The sequence below is a fragment of the Cervus elaphus genome, chromosome 5 (genome assembly GCF_910594005.1).
Source record: "Cervus elaphus chromosome 5, mCerEla1.1, whole genome shotgun sequence".
Lineage (NCBI taxonomy): Eukaryota > Metazoa > Chordata > Mammalia > Artiodactyla > Cervidae > Cervus > Cervus elaphus.
The window spans coordinates 90,900,513-90,919,768 of record NC_057819.1 but is presented as its reverse complement, the minus strand read 5'-3'; the positions used below and the strand labels follow the sequence as shown (position 1 = coordinate 90,919,768).

Genomic DNA, 19,256 nt, shown 5'->3' with positions numbered 1-19,256 from the left:
AGGATGAGATGGCTGGATGGCATCACTGACTCGATGGACATGAGTTTGAGTGAACTCTGGGAGTTGGTGATGGACAGGGAGGCCTGGCGTGCTGCAATTCATGGGGTCGCAAAGAGTTGGACACAACTGAGCGACTGAACTGAACTGAACTGAACTGAATGTAATTAGAAGTGAGGATGGGCCCTGGGGACCCCTGAGCTTGCAACTGGTATCTTTTGGCGGACTGTGCTCTCACTTGAGTTTGGCCAGCTCATATCAAATCTACATTTTTTTCTGTGATTAAACTATTTAAATTAATAATTAACTCAAATTTTCTTGAAATAAAGTATGAGTTAAAACTCAAAGCAGGAAGTTGTTGCATAGCACAGGAAGCTCTGTGACAACCTAGAGGGGTGGGATGGGGAGGGAGGGTCAAGAGGGAGGGGACATAGGTATACCCATGGCTGATTCATGATGACGTATGACAGAAACCAACACAACATTGTAAACCAATTATTTAATTATTATTAAATCTTCCAATTTAAAAAAAAGAAACTCAAAGCAGTGAGAAAAAAACATCTTGGGAAGAAAGGAAAAAAAAACTCTCAATTTGAATAAATCACAAAACTGTTCCTAGAAACATTCTACATGAAAACAGCATTTGATAAATAACACAAGTATGCCATTAAAAGCGTACAAAAATTTCTTTGAATATAAAATGAACCATGAAAATAAAGAGCTAATTTTCCTGAAACCCAGAATTATTTTCATAGCTCACTAAGAAATAGAGTGTAAATTTAACATCTTTGAATATTTTCTTTGGGGGGAGGGAGGGGACACATGCCACACGGCTTGCAGGATCTTAGTTCCACAACCAGGGGATGAATCCTGATCCTCAGAAGTGAAAGCAGAGTTCTAACCACCGGACTTTCAGGGATTCCTAACATTTTTGAATTTTTAAGTTGCAAGACAAGTAATCAGGACATTATATCCTAAAAAACTACTTGAGTGGTTCTCTCACATAAACAAGTCCTATAAAAAAAAAACAAAAAACCTCTCCTATAAATCATCTAAATATAAAAAGTATATAAAAAAGAAAAATGACATATAAAATAATTTATGGCAGGGTACAGTAACCTCAGAGATACAATTAACTTAAAAAATCAACTTATGTACAGATTAGCAGGAAGCCATCCACTGCATAAAATCATGTAGAAAGTTGCAGAGAATAATTTTTCTCAAAGATAAAGTATTCTGAGAAAGAACATGGTTCAGAACAAAAAGAAGCAAGGCTGACAGCAAAAAGAAGGCTAAACCTATTACTCTGCACTTTGGCTAACTGGGATTTAAGTGGTAAAGCCTCAGAACCTCGTACTTCCTTCTTCCCACAGTGAACACCTGGAGCAAAGATCCAAAAATTCACTGTTTGGATAATACATCCAAATATATTATGAAAAGTATCCAACTTTATGATAAATATAAGAAAGAAAAGAAGAATATTATCATGGCCTATGGCTACAGATTAAAACAGTAACACTTAATACTGATAAGGATGCAGCAACATCAGTCAGGACCCTCACACACTGCTGGGAAGACTGCAAGTTCTTCCAGGAACACAGCCAGCTGGGCTGTGTGTCACTAACGGGAAGCTAGCCCAAGGAACAAATAAGCCATATGTTAACAAAGAGGGTCATGGCACAGCTTGACTTGTCAGGAAAAAAAAAGAGAAAAGGGATGTCTTATCAAGTCACGGTAGAAAAGGATTTTTTTATACAGAAATATATTCCCTACTATACAAATCCTAAAATAGCTTTTATCCTCTCTTAAAATAAAGCTGATTATCTTATTATTGTAAAAACTGAAAATCTTCCAACAAGGAAAATTCTAGGATGGCGAATTCACTGTTGAATTCTCTCAAACATTTAAGAAACAATACCAATTCTCACAGACAGTTCTGAGAAAAAAGGAGGAGGAATTATTTCCCACCTCACTCTACAAGGCTGGCAATTACCCTGATACCAAACACATCATAAGAAAAAAGAGACAGATATCTCTCTTGGAAAGAGATATAAAAATCCTCAAAACATAAAAGCTAAACTTACAGCAATATATACAAAAGAATAACACATGGTCAAGTAGGGCTTCTGATCCAATATTTAAAAATCCATCGTTATCATCATATCAATAGAAGATAAACCATATGATTGTCTTAGTAGGTATATAAAAATAATATGACAAAATTAAACATCCATTTATAGATAAAGCTCTCAGCAAAGTAAGAATAGAAGGAAACTTCCTTAACCTGATAGAGGGTATCCACAAAAAACCTACAGCTAGCAACATACTAGCATCTTATTCCTAGATCTGGAATAAGACAAAGATGTCTACTTTCAATGCTGCTACTCAGAATTACACTTCCTAGCATGTGTAGGGAGAAGGCAATGGCACCCCACTCCAGTACTCTTGCCTGAAAAATCCCATGGACGGGGGAGCCTGGTGGGCTGCAGTCCATGGGGTCGCACAGAGTCGGACACGAGTGAAGCGACTTAGCAGCAGCAGCACGTGTAGTCGGAGAAGTCAATGGCAACCCACTCCAGTACTCTTGCCTGGAAAATCCCATGGACAGAGGAGCCTAGCAGACTACAGTCCACGGGGTCGCCAAGAGAAGGACATGACTTAGCGACTAAACCACCATGTTAAAACCTCTGAAGTTGGACTTGCTTGGCAGTCCAGTGGTTAAGACCCACACCTCCAATGCAGGGAGTACAGGTTCGATCCTTAGTCAGGGAACAAAGATCCCACATGCTGCGCAGTGCAGACAAAAAAAAAAAAAAAAACTGAAAAAAAAAAAACCCACCTCTCACTTAGTATCTTCAGCCTGGTCTTCTCCACTTAACTCCACACTTGTATATCCACTGTCCACTCCACATCTTCACTTAAATGTCTTATTTTTTTCTTGTCTTTTTGTTTTTTCGTTTTTTATTTTCTTTTTTTTTTTTACAAACACTTGTGTCGAGGGCTTTCAATAGATCGCAGCAAGGGAGCTGCTCTGCTACGTACGATTAAATATCTTATAAGGAAATTAATTTGTGAAAGAACTGATATTCACCCAGAAATAGGCTCCTCAAAAGGCCTCACCTACCTCAGTAAATGACAACTGACAATTCTACCCTAAGTTACTTAGTCCGGAAACCCCGAGGTTACACTTGACTCGTTTCTCATACCCCACAACCAACTTGTCAATAAATCCTGTCTGTGCTTCCTTCAAAATAAATCCGGATTCTGACCACCTATCACTAACTTCTGGTCCAAGTCACCAGGAGCTGTTACCAAGATTAAATCCTGGAATGCTGAACACAGCTTTTCCCTCATTTCTGGTAATATTTTTGCCCCTCCTCTCCAGCCTCCTAATGGGTCTCCTCCTGGCCTTCACCACTTTCCAGACTTCTTTCCACCCCACAGCCAAAACAACTTGTAAAACATACGTCAGCGCACCTCATTCATCTGCTCAATGTCCTCCCATAGCCTCCTGTCACATTCTAGGTCCAAGCAGAAAGAGACCGACGGGGCTGGACTGCCAGGCTCTGAATCTCGGGATAACTATAAGAACTTGTACAGGGAAACCCCTGGTGGTCCACGCTTCCACTGCAAGAGGCACAGGTTCCATCCCTGGTTGGAGAACTAAGACCCCACGCACCTCACGGTACGATCCCCCCAAAAAAGCATCTGTACAACCTCAGGCAGGTGGTGTAATCTTTTTACACCTCAGTTTCCTCATCTATAAAACACCTCTACCTCCTGAGCATGTAATGAAGATTTATAGTCATTAACTCATTAAATACTTAAGAACTAAGAATATCCCACTTTTCCGGGGTTCTTTCTGACTATGTACCTGTCTCTATTAACCCCATTTACACTAATTACTTCCTGTTCTCCATATTTTTCCTCCTCCATATCTTTGGTTCTTGCTTTATTTCCCTACCTGAACTGCCCTTCCAGCTCTGAGATAAAGCCTTCATCATTCCCTCGTCTAGAAGTAAATTTCCCTTCCCCTATATTTCACAGCACTCAGGATTTTTTTAAGATTTGACTGTCTATAATCATACTTTTTTTAATGGTGTTATGGTGCTATCAGCTTCTTTATTTTTAGCCACGCTGAACGGCATGTGGGATCTTAGTTCCCTGACCAGGGATCGAACCTGTGCCCCCTGCAATGGAAGCATTGGAAGTGCATAGTCTTAACCATTGGACTGCCAGGGAAGTTCCTCAGGATCTCTCTTATACTAACTTGTAAACTGCCTATTAGCCAAAGGTTCTTATTTTTCCTTTTTTTTAAACTTTTCATTCCCAACAATACCAAATACTGTAACTACCATCAGAATGGAATAAGAGTTGAATGAAATGGTCAGCATCATTCAGAAAGACCTCAGGTGAGCAGAACTGTCCTTACATTTTAGAAAAGCAGTTTCAGACAGAGAGACATAGATAGGAAAAAAGTATAAGAAATATTCCTCAGATTATCTGTAAGGAATAGTTATAACTCCCTGTGAACATCCCAAAGCAGATATGCTTCCATGATTTCATGTCATCCTCTCTCTACAAACAAACTAAAAACTACAGAATCCTTAGTCTACTTAGGAACCACCTGTCTTATCCCATCCAAGTCTATATTAACAGGTTTGTGGGGAAAACTTCTGTCTGGCAACATTACCCGCAGCTATAATAAGAGACAAGCTTCACCCTGAAAGAACTACACATCAAGCCTCCAGAGGGGATCACTCTAACAAAAAAGAAAACACCGGCAAAGCTGTATTCTCCTAGGACAGGGCACTGTCTCAATAAAAGAAGAAACTGACAAGATTTCAAAGACTCTATAGTTAAAACAAATTAACTTCCTAATCCTAGTAGAGATTATGCCCAGATGGGATTTTTCCAGATAAAATTATATTAGACTGAGATTTTTGTTTTTTTTTAATGCTATGAAGAGGTGGTAATTAGTATTGAAGATATACCCGGCAATGACAGAGACCAAGCTTGTACAGAAAAATAAAGATCTCCTCCAGCTTAAATTCATTCAGAAAAGGTAATGCTCATGTTCAACCAAAGGCAAGCATTAAACCAAATGCACATATTCTAAGAAACCCCTTTCTAACAGCTACCAACCATGGCATTTCTAACAGAAAGCCCCCAAATTCACTGATATTTCCTCCATCAAAAAGCAGGGTCTAGGGACTTCCCCTGGTGGTCCAGCAGTTAAGACTCTGCACTTCTACTGTGGGGGGTGAGTCTGAGCACTGGTCAAGGGAGGTGCAGCCAAAACAACAAAAAAAAGCAGGATCTAAGGATCTCCATGGCAGTCCAGTAGATAAGAGTGGACAGTGGGCACATGTTTGATCCCTGGTTGGGGAACCAAGATCCCGCATGCTTCAAGGCACAGCAAAAAATATAAATAAATAAAGCAGGATCGAAGTCTCCTCCCTGGGATCTGGACTCTGTGACCAGTTGAACAACAAAACATGGTAGAAGTGACACTATGTTAGTTTCCAGGCTCAAACCGTAAGAAGCTATCAGTTTCTATTTGCTATCTCTTGGGATGCTTATTCTTGGAACCTGGCCAGCAGGCTATGAGCAGGCACAGGCGGTCCACAGAGAGGCCCCAAGAACCAGAATCAACCTGCCAGCCATGTCAACAAGTCATCTTGGAAGTTGATCCAACATCCTTGGTCAAACCACCCCAGTTGACTCCACACAAGCAGAGATGAGTTGTCCATACTCTGCCAATTGCAGTTTCCTGAGCTAAATAAGTGACTAGAGTTGTTTAAGTTTGGGGGTGGCTTGTTACACAACAGTAAGTAACTGGAACATGACTTTCCCCCCGCCCCCCATTCCATTGATTGACAGTCACCACTGACACAGTCCCAGGGCAAGGATATACTCAAGGGTTGTCAATTTCAGCACCAGCTACCAAATCCTGGCCCCGCTGCCTAGGGGAGGACCTGTGAAAGTGCTAGCGGAACTTTATTTTTTGATGTTCTTGAAAGAAAAAAGTTAACAATAAAAAATAGCCAGCTGATTTACCACTCGATTTACCATGTCATGTTACTTGTGAAAGGCAAGGTAGCACAGTGGTTAGGAGCACAGACTGGGGTGAGACGCCCAGGATTTAAATATTGATGGGTCAGCCTCTCTCTGCTCTCATTTCCTCATGGGGAAAGAGGAAGACAGTAACCTCCAAGGCTACCAGGATAAGGAAGGCTGTTAGAAAGGAAGATTTTTTTAAAAATTTATTTAATTGGAGGATAATTTCTTCACAATATTGTGGTGGGTTTAGCCATTTATCAACATGAATCAGCTACATGTGTACATGTGTTCACCCATCCTGAACCCCCCCTCCCATCTCCCTCCGCACCCCATCCCGCTGGTTGTCCCAGAGACCAGCTTTGAGAGCCCTGCTTCATGCATCGAACTTGCTCTGGTCATCTATTTTACATGTGGTAATATACACATTTCATTGCTATTCTCTCAAATCATCCCACCCTCACCTTCTCCCACAGAGTCCAAAAGCCTGTTCTTTACATCTGTGTCTCTTTTGCTGCCTTGCATATAGGATCGTCATTATCGTCTTTCTAAATTCCACATATTTTGTTTGTTTTTGACAGCACAGCATGCAGGATCTTAGTTTCCCAATCAGGGATGTACTGGAGCCCCCTGCAGTGGAAGCATAGAGTCTTAACCACTGGAATGCCAGGGAAGTCCCTGTTTTTATTTATTTTTTAATAAATATACATGTATGACAGAACCAAAATCAATCTCTATTATTCACATGGCAATGTAGTCAAGTGCTGCAACAATACCCACACTCCAAGGTCAACTCTAGCCACACTCCCCTCCAAACTGAAAAAGCCTGGTATGGAGGAGAACATACAAGCTTAACACTACCACCTCCTCTCCAAATACTATCCAGGCTCAGAAAGCTCATTATAGATGTACTCAGTAGTATCCAACTCTTTGTCACTACATAGGCTGTAGCCTGCCAGGCTCTTCTGTCCATGGAATTTTCCAGGCAAGAATATTTGTTGCTGTTTCCTCCTTGAGGGGATCTTCCCGACCCAGGGATCAAATTCCCATCTCCTAAATGGGCAGATGGATTCTTTTACCACTGAGCCACCTAGGATGCCCTCATTATAGATAACAATTGCAAAAAATAAAAATTTTAAAAATTAAGCTCTTTGCCAAACATTCACAGCCAACAGCGGAAGACTACTCTCCCTCTGGGCTTCCTTGGCAGTGGGCAAAGCAAGGCTATCTGCAACAACAGTGCATAAGCTGACTATGACAATGCTCATAGGAGAAATGAGGATTACAAAGTGCCTTTATTCACAGGTAACCAAGAATTATTAAATAATTTTCTGAACTAAGACAAAGAAAATTTTGTCTCACCATCAAAGAAAATTTTCTTCTTCCCAGATATGCTCTTATAAAAATGAGATTTCTCAATATCCCAGATTCTTTACTTAATATTAAACTACTAGTGCACAGAATACATTCTCAGGGCTCAAGTCTGAGTAACTGATATTCTGATATATTTCTAAACACTACAGATCAGCAAATATTTTATCAGACTAAGGGAAGCTAAAGAAAGGAGGTGGTAGAGAAGAGAAAATAAAAATATGGTTTAAAAAATAGTAAAATCAGGAAATTTTAGAAGCAAGGGAAGGCAGGACTATTTAAGACAGGAAGTCAGGGAGTGGCCGGGAAGGAGGGCACCCAGGCATCACCTGAGACTGGGCTGCAGAGACTGTTAAGAGCTGGCCAGTAACAGGTTTCTTTGACATCAGCAGCTCTAAGCATTTCAGAAACTTCAGCATAGATTGGGCTGAGCCACAGGACAGGGCCTGCAGGAGTATAATCACCCCTCTGACTATGAAGTCCTTAAAAAACCAGATAAAGTTTACCTTTATTCAAGTAGGCCTATCTGCCTGCCCCCTCCTTTAAACACATGATGGTGCTCCCCACACAAACACACCATTCACATCTTCTGCCTTCATGGCCCATGACTGGCATTACATTAAACAAGGAAAGAAAACATTTTCAATCCACAGTCAAAGGAAAAAGGACAAAAATGCAAAGGTCTGACTAAGGTAATACTGAGCTTAACTGTCAGTTAATCACCTGCCAAGAGGGGCCCAGTCAAGCACCTTTGGAGGAGGAGGGAGGAGCTAATGGGTTATTAAGGCCAACTAAGTGTCAGGCCACAGGCTGCAGAAAGTAGGTGGGTGTAAATCAATGTGTAATTTCTAATGTCGTAACCTAAAAACATTTATTGAATGACTTAAGAAACAAACCTAAGTAGGTCATCTATCAGTCAGGTTCCCCTGGGTTCACAGAGGAAGAAGTTACAGGTAGAAGAGCATCCGATCACCATCACCAAGGGAGAAAAGTCACAGAAGAGGGGAAAGGAAGAGAGCTAAGGATACGGAGAAACTGTACATTTCCACACTCTTGCATGAAAAAGACGAACAAAAAGCAACATTCCTGTTTGTTGTTTAGTCGCTCAGTTGTGTCCAACTCTTTGCAACCCCATGGACTGTAGCCTGCCAGGCTCTTCTATCCATGGGATTTCCCAGGCAAGAACACTGGAGTGGGTAGCCATTTCCTTCTCCAGGGGATCTTTACAACCCAGGGATTGAACTCAAGTCTACTGCATTGGCAGGAGAATTATTTTCCTGCCACAAGGAAGCCCAAGAAGCAATACAGACCAGTGTTAAAATTATGGGATCCAGACTGACTGGGTTCAAATCCTAGCTTTGCCATTTACTAGTTATGTGACCCTGGGTAAGTGACTGGGCTTCCCTGTGCCTCAGTATCTTCATTCATAAAATGGGTAACTAAACCTATTTCATTGGGTTATGAGAATCAGTAAGTGAAGTGCTTAGAATAGCACCTGGCACATGATAAATGCAATTTAAAGCTGCAGTATTACCCTGATTATTATTCTGAGCTGAGATATCTGGCCTGAACCTATTAACTCAGGAAGTCCTGTCATTACACAGAAGTCCCTTGTTTTCAGAAGACTCACTAATGGGAGTATCTCTATCAACAAGGGACATAAGCAGAGATTTGTTAGTTCAGAAAACTGATTACCCAGGGAATAACTAAGTCGATGTTAGGTACCAGACGCTTTACTTCTCTGTCAGTATTTTTCTGGTTAATAAGTCATTTTCTCATCGTAACGTAAGGGGAGGGGAGGTGTCAAAAATGAGACGAAGCATAAGCTAGTGCATTCTGATCATGCTGACAGTTCAAATGACTTGGCTGGTGGAGAACATGGCAACATTAACTTAGAGAAAACTTTCAGATACTCTCCATGCCTTATATAACAAGAGACTGAGAACAAGAGTAACCTGGAACAAGCATTCACAATAAAATCCCACAATTCTCACAACTTAAAACCTAGAGGAGACTTTGCTACACTGAGGTGTGTCTGGTGAACATCAGGCGAGCTTGACTTTCCTCAATCAAAACTGGGCTTTGGTTTTCAGGAAAAGTTATTTAGAAATAGGACTACAGAGAATGTATCCCAGACAACATGGAAACAAGGAAAAGGGAATTTTTCTAAGACAGAGAGCAATGGGTGAAGAAATAGAAAATTAATTGGCAGCAGGAGAGGCTTGTTTTCCATTTTATTTTACAGAGACTAAACATATATACCATATGTATCTATATACACAGTATGTTTACTTAGGCTGTCTCTCACTGACACCTGTTCTTATGGATTCACAAAGAAGGGAAAAAAAAAAAACTGGGGATCTCTGAATTTTTAAGATGGATTTTTTTTTTTTAAGATGGACATTATAAAGATATTCTGTTTACCTCTATTTACCAGGAAGAAAGAAGACCTAAACACACTGAATATGCACTATGTTATCAAGCAAAGAAAGGCATCTGACACACATTATCTCACTTCATGCTTCATAATAACCCTATGACTGCATATGAGAAAAGCGAAGCAGAGAAATAAGGAAATCGCTCCAAGGTAATACTGCCTAGAAATGACGGCATAAACTCAGGGCTCTTTAGATCAGAAGCTCCTGGATGCTCTGAGTATTGCCCGCTGCTGCCCAAGGCCTGAGCGTCAGACCTTTTCACATCCACTTGCCTGAACGTCAACGTCTGCCCGCAGAAGTAAGTGGGTGCGCTGGAGTAGAGCACGCCAGACGACTCGGCGTCGTTGCGAAGCGCGATGTTTCTTCGACTGCTCAGGCTGTACCCCTCAAAGCCAGCTGTCCACTCTTTTTGAAAAGCAAAAGGTATTGAAACTTGTTAGAATCATTTGGGGAAAATCTTCAACACAGATATGTTAAATAAAACTTGGGAGTGGAAGACGCCACCCTTAGGGGTCATGGGCAAGTTCAATAAAAGGAAAAATTTAGTGATAGGGTGTCATGGTTAATCCTACATATCACAAAGAAGATTTTAGTGTCTTCCTGCACATTTGTGGCAAGGAAGATCAAACAAGCATTATCTCCTACTACTCAATAAAATCATGTTTGAGCTTATTCCAACCTAGGAAGTAATTAAAAAATGAGTCTATAAATATTTTTAAAAAGTAATATAGGAGAGACCAATGTCAAAGCATAAGACTTTCAAAAAAAAAAATAAATGCCTCTACCAAGATATACATTGAAGGTTTGGGTTAAATATTGTAGTCTTCTAATGCAATATTTAAAACTATTTGATTTTAGGGATGTTTATAATTCTATCTGGCACTATTTGGGGACCCTTGTGTGCATGCATGTTCTCGTGTCTGACTCTTTGTGACCCATGGACTGTAGCCCACCGGGCCCCTCTGTCCATGGGATTCTCCAGGCAAGAATAATACTGTAGTGGGTTGCCATTTCCTCCTACAGGGGATCTTCCCAACTCAGAGATCAAATCCACATCTCCTGTACCTCCTGCACCGGCAAGCAGGTTCTAACTAGGTTCTAACCACCTGGTTAGCCCATTTGGGGATGCTTGAGAGAAGAATGAACGAAAATTTATCAAAATTCACATGAAATAATTTGAGCAGGAAGTAAAAGATGTGTCTCATGTCATTCTCCATCAATTCAGGGTCTATCCTTAGGAAAAAGGGTTGTCGGTGTGCTGCCTTTTAGCAAAGAATACAAGTCTTCATACATAGGTAAGCTTCAGGAGCAAGAGGGCAACAACATACCATGCGGGACCAGCGTGGAATGACCGATCTGGGGGACGCTCCACGGGCTCCACTCCTGCCGGCCGTCTCCTCGGGCGCAGACTCTGAACTGATAATCAACGTGGGGGTCTATGTGCAGTACAATGAATTCCGTCTCAGAGCCTACATATACGTCCTCAAAATGATTGGAAGAACATTTACGGAACTGGAGCCTATAATCTTGGGCGGTAAAGTCATCATCCACCTGCAGGGGAAAGGCTTTATGTTAGGCAGAAGTCAGAGAGCAACTTCTCTCGGCATCACAGCTGAACTCTGAATGGGGGCTTTTGGGGCTGAGCAAACAGGCCACATGCTGAATGTGGGCTGGTCTCAGGAAGGTCACAGAAAATATGACATCATTATTTCCCTTCTTTTCCTTACTGAACTCTGTGTTTTTATTTTGTTTTTGAGTTTGTTTGTTTTTTTGCTGCACTGAGTCTTAGTTGCAGCACTTGGATTTAGTTGCCCCTTGGCATGTGGGATCTTAGTTCCCTGACCAGGGATTGAATCTGCATCCCCTACATTGGCAGGCGGATTCTTAACCACTGGACTGCTAGAAGTCCCTGAACTATGTGCTTTACAACCCCGGTATGATATGAATAGATCTGCTTCCTTTGAAGTAATGACGTGTTTCCTACACAATAAAGCCCAAGATCAGACAGTCAAAATTCAAAGACAAGCATCTCACAACTACATTATTCATGTAACTAAGAGAGAGGTAATATCTGAAATATATAAAGGACTCTGTAAAATTAATAGAAGACAAAGCACCCAGCAAGGGAAATGCATAGAAGACACAATTAAGTGTTCTACAGAATAAGAAATATAAGCAGCTGAAAATATATAAAGATATTCAGCCTAATTTATAGTATGGAAAATGCAATCAAAACCCACAATGAGGTACTATACTGGCAAAAGTATAAAGTCTGACAATGCCAAGTACTGGTGAAGATGCAGAGTAAGAGAAATGCATACACTACTGGTTGAAGGACACTCTGGGACAATCACTTTGGAAAGAGTTTGATTATTTCCTGGTAGAGTATAGATCCAATATGCTACCTAATAGTTTTATAGCTAGGTATATACTTTAGAAAATCTTCAATGTGTATGCAAGGAAGCATGAATAATAATACTTATAGCAAAAGAACTGACAGGCAAAAAAACAGAAATAGAATAAGAGTCTTTATTTTGAACCAACAAAAGCATCTCTATGTCTTTCTTCTGTACAAAGGCTTCATTTTTAAAATTTCATTAAAAACAATGAAAAAACATTAAAAATTAATCAAAAAATAAGAAAAAAAATCTTATAACAAAAGTAAAAATCCCAAGAAAAGCTTCCAGAAGCTGACCACGCACCTCTGAATGATGTATTTGTCAACAGCCAAAATATTATGACTCACTTGGACATGGTTTTTATCTAAAATATGGTAATTCATATGCATAATATGACTTATCACATGCTTAATATGACTTAATACACAAAATTCTTGGTAATGCTGAGAGTGTGGGGGAAAAAACAAACTTTTGAACTTTTATTTCAGAGGTACTAGTTCAATGTTGAACAGAAAAATATCCAACACCCAACATTCACTAACACCTTCTGACTTTTCTAATAAATAGAAATGGGAGCAATTCTCAACTCACCAAGTTACATTTAGGAAACATGCGATGGGAAATGTTTTGATACAGAGATTTATCTGAAAGCAACAGCTAGTTCAGTTCAAGTTCCCTATGACCTTAATTGTGAAGCAAAAGGCATTTTTGTTCACGGAGAGAAGAAAATAGTCAAAGATAACTAATAAAAAAAAATTGTAAAGGCCCCCAAAACTCAAACTCACAATGCTGAAGCTACGTCTACAGTTCTGAATTACATACCTTACACCACCGTACGATGATGCCTCCAGGTTTCTCTATCAGTTCTTCTATCTGTACCGGTGGGCGAGACGCTACCGTTCCATGTTTAAAAATGTGGTCTTTCACTATGTTAAGAATTGAGTCATCCAACTGAGCAGATAAGCAAGGTACGTCGACCAGTAAAGGCACTTCTGGTAGGCTGAGGAAAGAAAGCTCATGCTTATGAGACTTTTAACCAAGAGTTAAAAATACAAGGGAGTGTAGCTTTTAAAAAATTGCTTATCACTATGTTGTATTGGGCTTCCCTGGAAGCTCAATCGGTAAAGAATCTGCCTGCACTGTCAGAGACCTGGGTTCGATCCCTGGGTTGGGAAGATCCCCTGGAGGAGGGCATGACAACCCCCTCCAGTGTCCTTGCCTGGTGAATCCCCATGGACAGAGGAGCGAGCCTGGTGGGCTACAGTCCACGGGGCCACAAAGAGTCAGGTCTGACTGAGCAGTGAAGCATAGCACATGTTGTATACCCAAAATGCATACAACACTGTAAATCAACTATACCTCAATCTTTAAAAAATTAACAAAGAATATTTTATTTTTCATTTCACTTATTTATTTTTTGGCTGAAACGTGTGGCTTTGGGATCTTAGTTCCCTGACCAGGGGTTGAATCCAGGCCCTCAGCAACGACAGAGTGAAGCCCTAACCACTGCACAGCCAGGGGCATCCCAACAAGGAACATTTTCAATCAGTCACATGCTATAAGGGTGCAAAAGCCGCTGGTAAATAATGCTAATGGCAGTGGGGGATGAAAAGGGACAGGATCACAACTGTCAAGTTTATGTCAAAAGATTTGGTTTACTGAGTTGTGACTCAGTTTTCTTTGTTTTAATTGAAGTACAGTTGATCTACAGTATTGCATTAATTTCTGCTGTATGGCAAAGTGATTCATTTATACATATGACATGCATTCTTTTTTATATTCTTTTCCATTATGGCCCATCACTGGATATTGAATACAGTTCCCTGTGCTGTACAGTAGGACCTTGCAGTCTGAGCTATGACTCAGTTTTAATGATATGTCCAGAATTTTTAAAATTTAATGATTCTCTTACACATTAGGATTGAAGAAAATCTGTAGTAGTTCTATTTCAAAGATCACAATCTCGACTATTTCACACTGGTAATGGGTAGTGAAACTTTGAAAAATATACTCTATCTCCTTGAATCATAATTTTTAACAAGGAAAAAGAGAAAGAGAGAGGAAGAGAGAGAGGAAAAAAGAAAGAAAAGCAGTTTAAGCGCAAGAGACACGAGCTCTCACCTGTCCAGCTGGATGTGCGAGGCTTTCTTGGTAAAACTCCAGAGCTTTTCATTCTGTTCTCCTATACCTCCCCGAATGGCGAGCTCACCTACAATCAGGGATAAGAGAACCAGTACAGGAAAAATGGTCACCTGTGTTAGCTGGGTCTCTGCGTCTCTTGAAAACGATTCTTATGTGATGTCACAAATTCCCCAAAAGCAAGTGTAGAAACTATTTTAGAAGTGACTTTCAAGTGAAACACAAGAGGAACGGGGTACACAGTGACTGCATTCTGCCAGAGATGAAAGATCCTGCTCTGCAAGTGGAAACCTGGTTTATCAACCAACTGTATGGCCAAGTCCCCAGGGACCCTGTCCTTCCACAGCCCTAAAGAACACTACCAGAACTGTCTTCTGTCTCACTGTGCCCTGGAGTCACTCAAGTGTTTTGAGACCACATAACAATGACCCTACTCCTTACCAAAAGGAAAACGGAGGCATACTAACACTGCTTCAGAATCCTCAAAATTCCATAAGTAAGTTTTTATCCCTTAGGAAGGGAAAGGAGGAAAAAGTTTGAAATTTAAAAATATTTCTGAAGTATTAAAAAAAAAAAAATTAGCAGCAGATGCTGTAACAAACATGTATGTGACTCATAGGATTTATTTTCTAAAATAAAAACACTGGTTAGGCCTCATGGTGATGGGTACACACTCTTGACCTGTGCTGAACTGCTGCTGAGTTTGTTTCCAAATGCTGAGCCCCCAGGGAAAGACATTCTGCAGTCCTGCTAAAAAGAGTTTTCTCAAACACACTGTTATGGTCAGTGGCAAATAAACACTTGTCCTTGAAGAGAAGATGGAAATGGAATCAGCATGTAAAGATAACACGAGTACTATATTCTAAGTGAGACCAGAAAGGGGACTGACTTCCAGCTGAAATGACAAACTTGGGAGCCATACACACTTCTTATTCTGTGCCACGCACAGCACTCAATGAAGAATGGAAGGCATTCAGTCTCCTTCCCTGGATCCTCTGTCCTTAACTGACCTCTAAGTGTTGGCATCTCCTGGAGTCCCACCTTCTGCAGCCTTCCCAGCTCATATTGTACCCACCCCCCCTTTTTTTAACCAAAATGTAACTTTTACTTTAATGTTTTTAATGGAGAAAGAAAGATGGGTCTTTGAAAATGTCATAGTTCAGGTAAACCTAAATTCTAAGAATAGTAAGAGTGACCCTGAACTATTTGAAAGTACAGAGATGGGGTGGAAGGTGGGAGGGAGTTTCAAGAGGGAGGAGACATAAATATACATATCTATGGTTGATTCATGCTGATGTATGGCAGAAACTAACACAATATTGTAAAGCAATTATCCTCTAATAATAATTTTAAAAAAAGACAGTACAGAGACAGAGTGGAAATATGAACATCTCACGGAGTCATTTTAATCATATTGTGCTATCTCTTGATGACTTTACTTATTCCCGTGGATTCAGATGTGGTGTACACACTACTCCCTGCCATAGTCACATCTCCGGGTAGAATCTTTCCTTAGCATCATACCCACATTTCCAGCTCCTGACATCTTCAGCACTTCAAGCTCAACATACCCCGAACCAGCTGTCTAACCACTCACCCTCCCCCTTCATGTCCTGAGTCAGTCAATGGTACAATTCACCAGTCATCTAAAACCACACTGGCCTGGGTCATCCCAAACCCTTCTCTTCCTCCTCCATCCTATAACCGGGGCAACCACCAACAGGAACAGCTCAGTAAAATCACCAATCATTCTACCTCCCAAAACTCTTAAAACCTGCTCTGCTTCACCTTCACCTGTCACTGCCCTTGTCATTTCCTATTTGGACTGCTGCCATGGCGTTCTCATCGGGCTCTTTTTAGTTCTTTAAAACCCCTAATACAGTTTCTGAACTGTGGGCAGTGTCTTTTTTTTTTTTTTTTTAATGTAAACCTGACTGTGTAACTCTGTTGCCTAAAAGACTTCATTCAAGACCTCCCAGATGTGCCATTCACTTTATTCTTGGCATGACTTCTGTTTCCAGTCTTGCTGGGAACGCCTTTTCTTCCTCTGCCTGCTTGATGAATTTCTTCAAGCCTTTGTGGAAGTTCTCCTGTTGGAAGCCACCCCACCCTCTTCCAGAGCTAAGCATTTTTCTTTCTGTGCTCCCATGAGGTCTTAGATCTCTCTCACCATGTGTGCCTCTCTTGCTGGCCTGTGAACCCCAAAGGGCAGAACCAGTACCTTTTTATTTAATGTACCTGACAAAGATCTACAGGAGGGAAGGAAGGAAGGTAGACAGACACGGAGGCAGGAAGTCAGCAAGGGAAGAGCCGGGCATGCTTTAACCAAAGTAACTGACTACATTCAGGAGTAACCACTACAATCTCAGGAGTAAAGACCAATCCTACTCCTTAACCTTCTAAAAATAACAGTGGAATTAAATCCTATAAACTGTCAACACTCCGAAAAGTATGTGAACAGATTCAAAATGATCGCAAAATTGCTGTGTTAACCATGAATGAGAGACTGTTATCACAGAACCATGAGAAAGATCATTTACTCTGTACTTTGTAAATGATTATAATTAGTACATGAATTGCAACTCACCCTAGGATACCTCACTGTACCCCTGTTATCCTATTATCAAAAACTTTCCCAAGGTGCAAACAGCCTAAGCACCCAGAGACAGCAGGAAGCCTGCTGGCGCCCTGGGAAACCAGTACAACGTCGGCCGGAACGGGCCGCGTTAGAGGCCCCCGGGACTCGCACCTTCTTGGACTAAGTCCGCTGCGGTGTTCACTCCGTGCTCTATCAGCTTCTGGCAGTCATCTAGTGGTTTGATGGTCTCCTGCTCAATGGTGTCTACCTCTTGCAAGAGGGTCACCAACCGCTCATCCAGGAGCTTTGCAAGCGTCCCCTTTAAATCATTAAAATGCTGCTTGAGGACATCTCTTGTCTGGGATGCACTCTCCTTGATCTGAAACAAAATAACATAAAAACTCAGAATCTCTAGGAAAGGCTGATCCACAGGCATCACTCATAATAATCTCAAGGCACTACCCCAACATCACCTTCCAGTCATTGGTAAACCAAACGCGATTCATCTGCGCAGACTTGCATAGCGTTTGCCTTCAGGTGAGACAGAACAGCCTCAAACCCTGGTCCCATCACTCACAGGCTATGTCAATTGGATTGTTATTAATAATTAAACACACCATGGCTCAATTCCCTTATTCATCAAATGAGTATAAATATGCTCACCTGATGGAGCTGCTTGTGGATTAAACAGTCTATGTCCTGCACTTGGTAAAATAAATGGCACATTGTTGTTTTCAATAAATAAACATTAGCAGTAAGTATTATCTGCACAAAGCAGTTTTTGGAAATAATAATATTTCAGTGCCAAATAAAAAAGATTAGTAAGAGATTAAAATTCACTATACTGGAACTTCCCAGGCAGTCCAGTGGTTAAGACTCCATGTTTCCACTGCAGGGGGCATGGGTTTGATCCCTGGTCAGGGAACTAAGATCCCACATGCCACGAGCCCGCACCCCGCCCCCTGCCAAAAAAAATCCATTTCACTGAAAAGTAGAAAAGAAATGATAGCTTAAAAAAGCACGATACAAAAAAAAATCACTTTGTGGACAAAATGCCCTCATTATGGTAAAAAAAAAACAAAAAACAACTAAGAATTTATTTACACTCCAAAAGGGTCACAGGAAGCAGAAGATGTTCAAAGCACACCTCTGGGACAATGACGTCATCCTCTTTGAGTCATGGTCCTCTGTGAATTTCAATAAGAGGTTTACAGACCTTCCCAGAAAAAATGAATAATCCCTACCAAAAAGACACTGATTCAATTTCAGAGATTCCAAAGTCCCTCAGATCCCAACCACTGCTTGCCCAGAGCAGTAATTCTGAAACTTGGTTTGTAGAAGAATCACTTATCAGACAACCTGTTATAGTTTAGATGGCAAGGCTCCACCTCAGAACAAGCTTCAAGAAGGGGTCGGGGGAATGTACGGGCAGAGTCCTCCTTTTTCACAAGCACACCTGTGACTCTGCAGCCCACACTTTGAGACACACTACCCTCGGTCCACAGAGCCCAGATTAAGAATGGCTGTTCTAGGAGATACGACAGGAAAATCCTTATATCTCACAGATAATTCTGAAAACAAGTCAGCTGTCTATAGAGACACCAGCTTTTCTTTTTAAGTACACAGATAACACACAATTCACCTTTTCTCACTTAACAGGAAAATTCTAACTATAAGCAAGTCAGCTGAATTAAAGCAAATCAGTCACTAAGTCATGTCCAACTCTTTGCAAACCCATGATTGGCAGCACACTGGCTTTCCTGTCCTCACTATCTCCTAGAGTTTGCTCAAATTCCTGTCCTTTGAGTTGGTGATGCTATCTAACCATCTTCATAACGAAGTTCATACTGTACTTTGCAAATATTATATTAATTTCCTAAGACATGTTATGTTTATTACCCTAACCCTCTGCTAACTTGATCTTAGAAAGAGCATTTGGAGGCTAAGAAAAATCCACCAAGAAAAGAATGTATCAAAATATGGATAAAGCCCAATATTTCAACAGGTAGCAGAGAAATTTTGAAAACTTTCTATTTATTCTCTAACACTAAAACTGAAAGCCAGAATACAAAATTGTTGCCCAGGGGTTTCCCTGGTGGCTCAGGGGTAAAGAGTCCGCCTACCAATGCAGGAGACACAGGTTCAATCCCTGATTAGGGGAGATCCCACATGCCGCAGAGCAACTAAGCCTGTTCGCCACAACTACTGAGGCTGTGCTCCAGAGCCTGGAGCCACGACCACTGAAGCCCGTGGGCCCTAGAACTGTGCTCAGCA

At 41.0% G+C, this 19,256-nt stretch overlaps 1 protein-coding gene and 1 non-coding gene across 2 annotated transcripts in view; both read right to left on the bottom strand.

Annotated features, from left to right (window-relative positions):
• The window catches only part of CRLF3 (cytokine receptor like factor 3), a 41,602-nt gene that overhangs the window by 9,583 nt on the left and 12,763 nt on the right, over positions 1-19,256 (bottom strand). Inside the window, exons 2-6 of the mRNA XM_043903109.1 lie at positions 17,154-17,361; positions 14,387-14,474; positions 13,088-13,265; positions 11,195-11,417; positions 10,139-10,271 (exon numbers count right to left, since the gene is read on the bottom strand). Of these exons, the coding sequence (XP_043759044.1) occupies positions 10,139-10,271; positions 11,195-11,417; positions 13,088-13,265; positions 14,387-14,474; positions 17,154-17,361 (830 nt within the window). The remainder of the gene's footprint in view (positions 1-10,138; positions 10,272-11,194; positions 11,418-13,087; positions 13,266-14,386; positions 14,475-17,153; positions 17,362-19,256) is intronic.
• On the bottom strand, positions 5,860-5,990 carry LOC122695899. The gene has a single exon (XR_006341635.1). It is a non-coding gene; the product is annotated as a small nucleolar RNA SNORA30/SNORA37 family (small nucleolar RNA).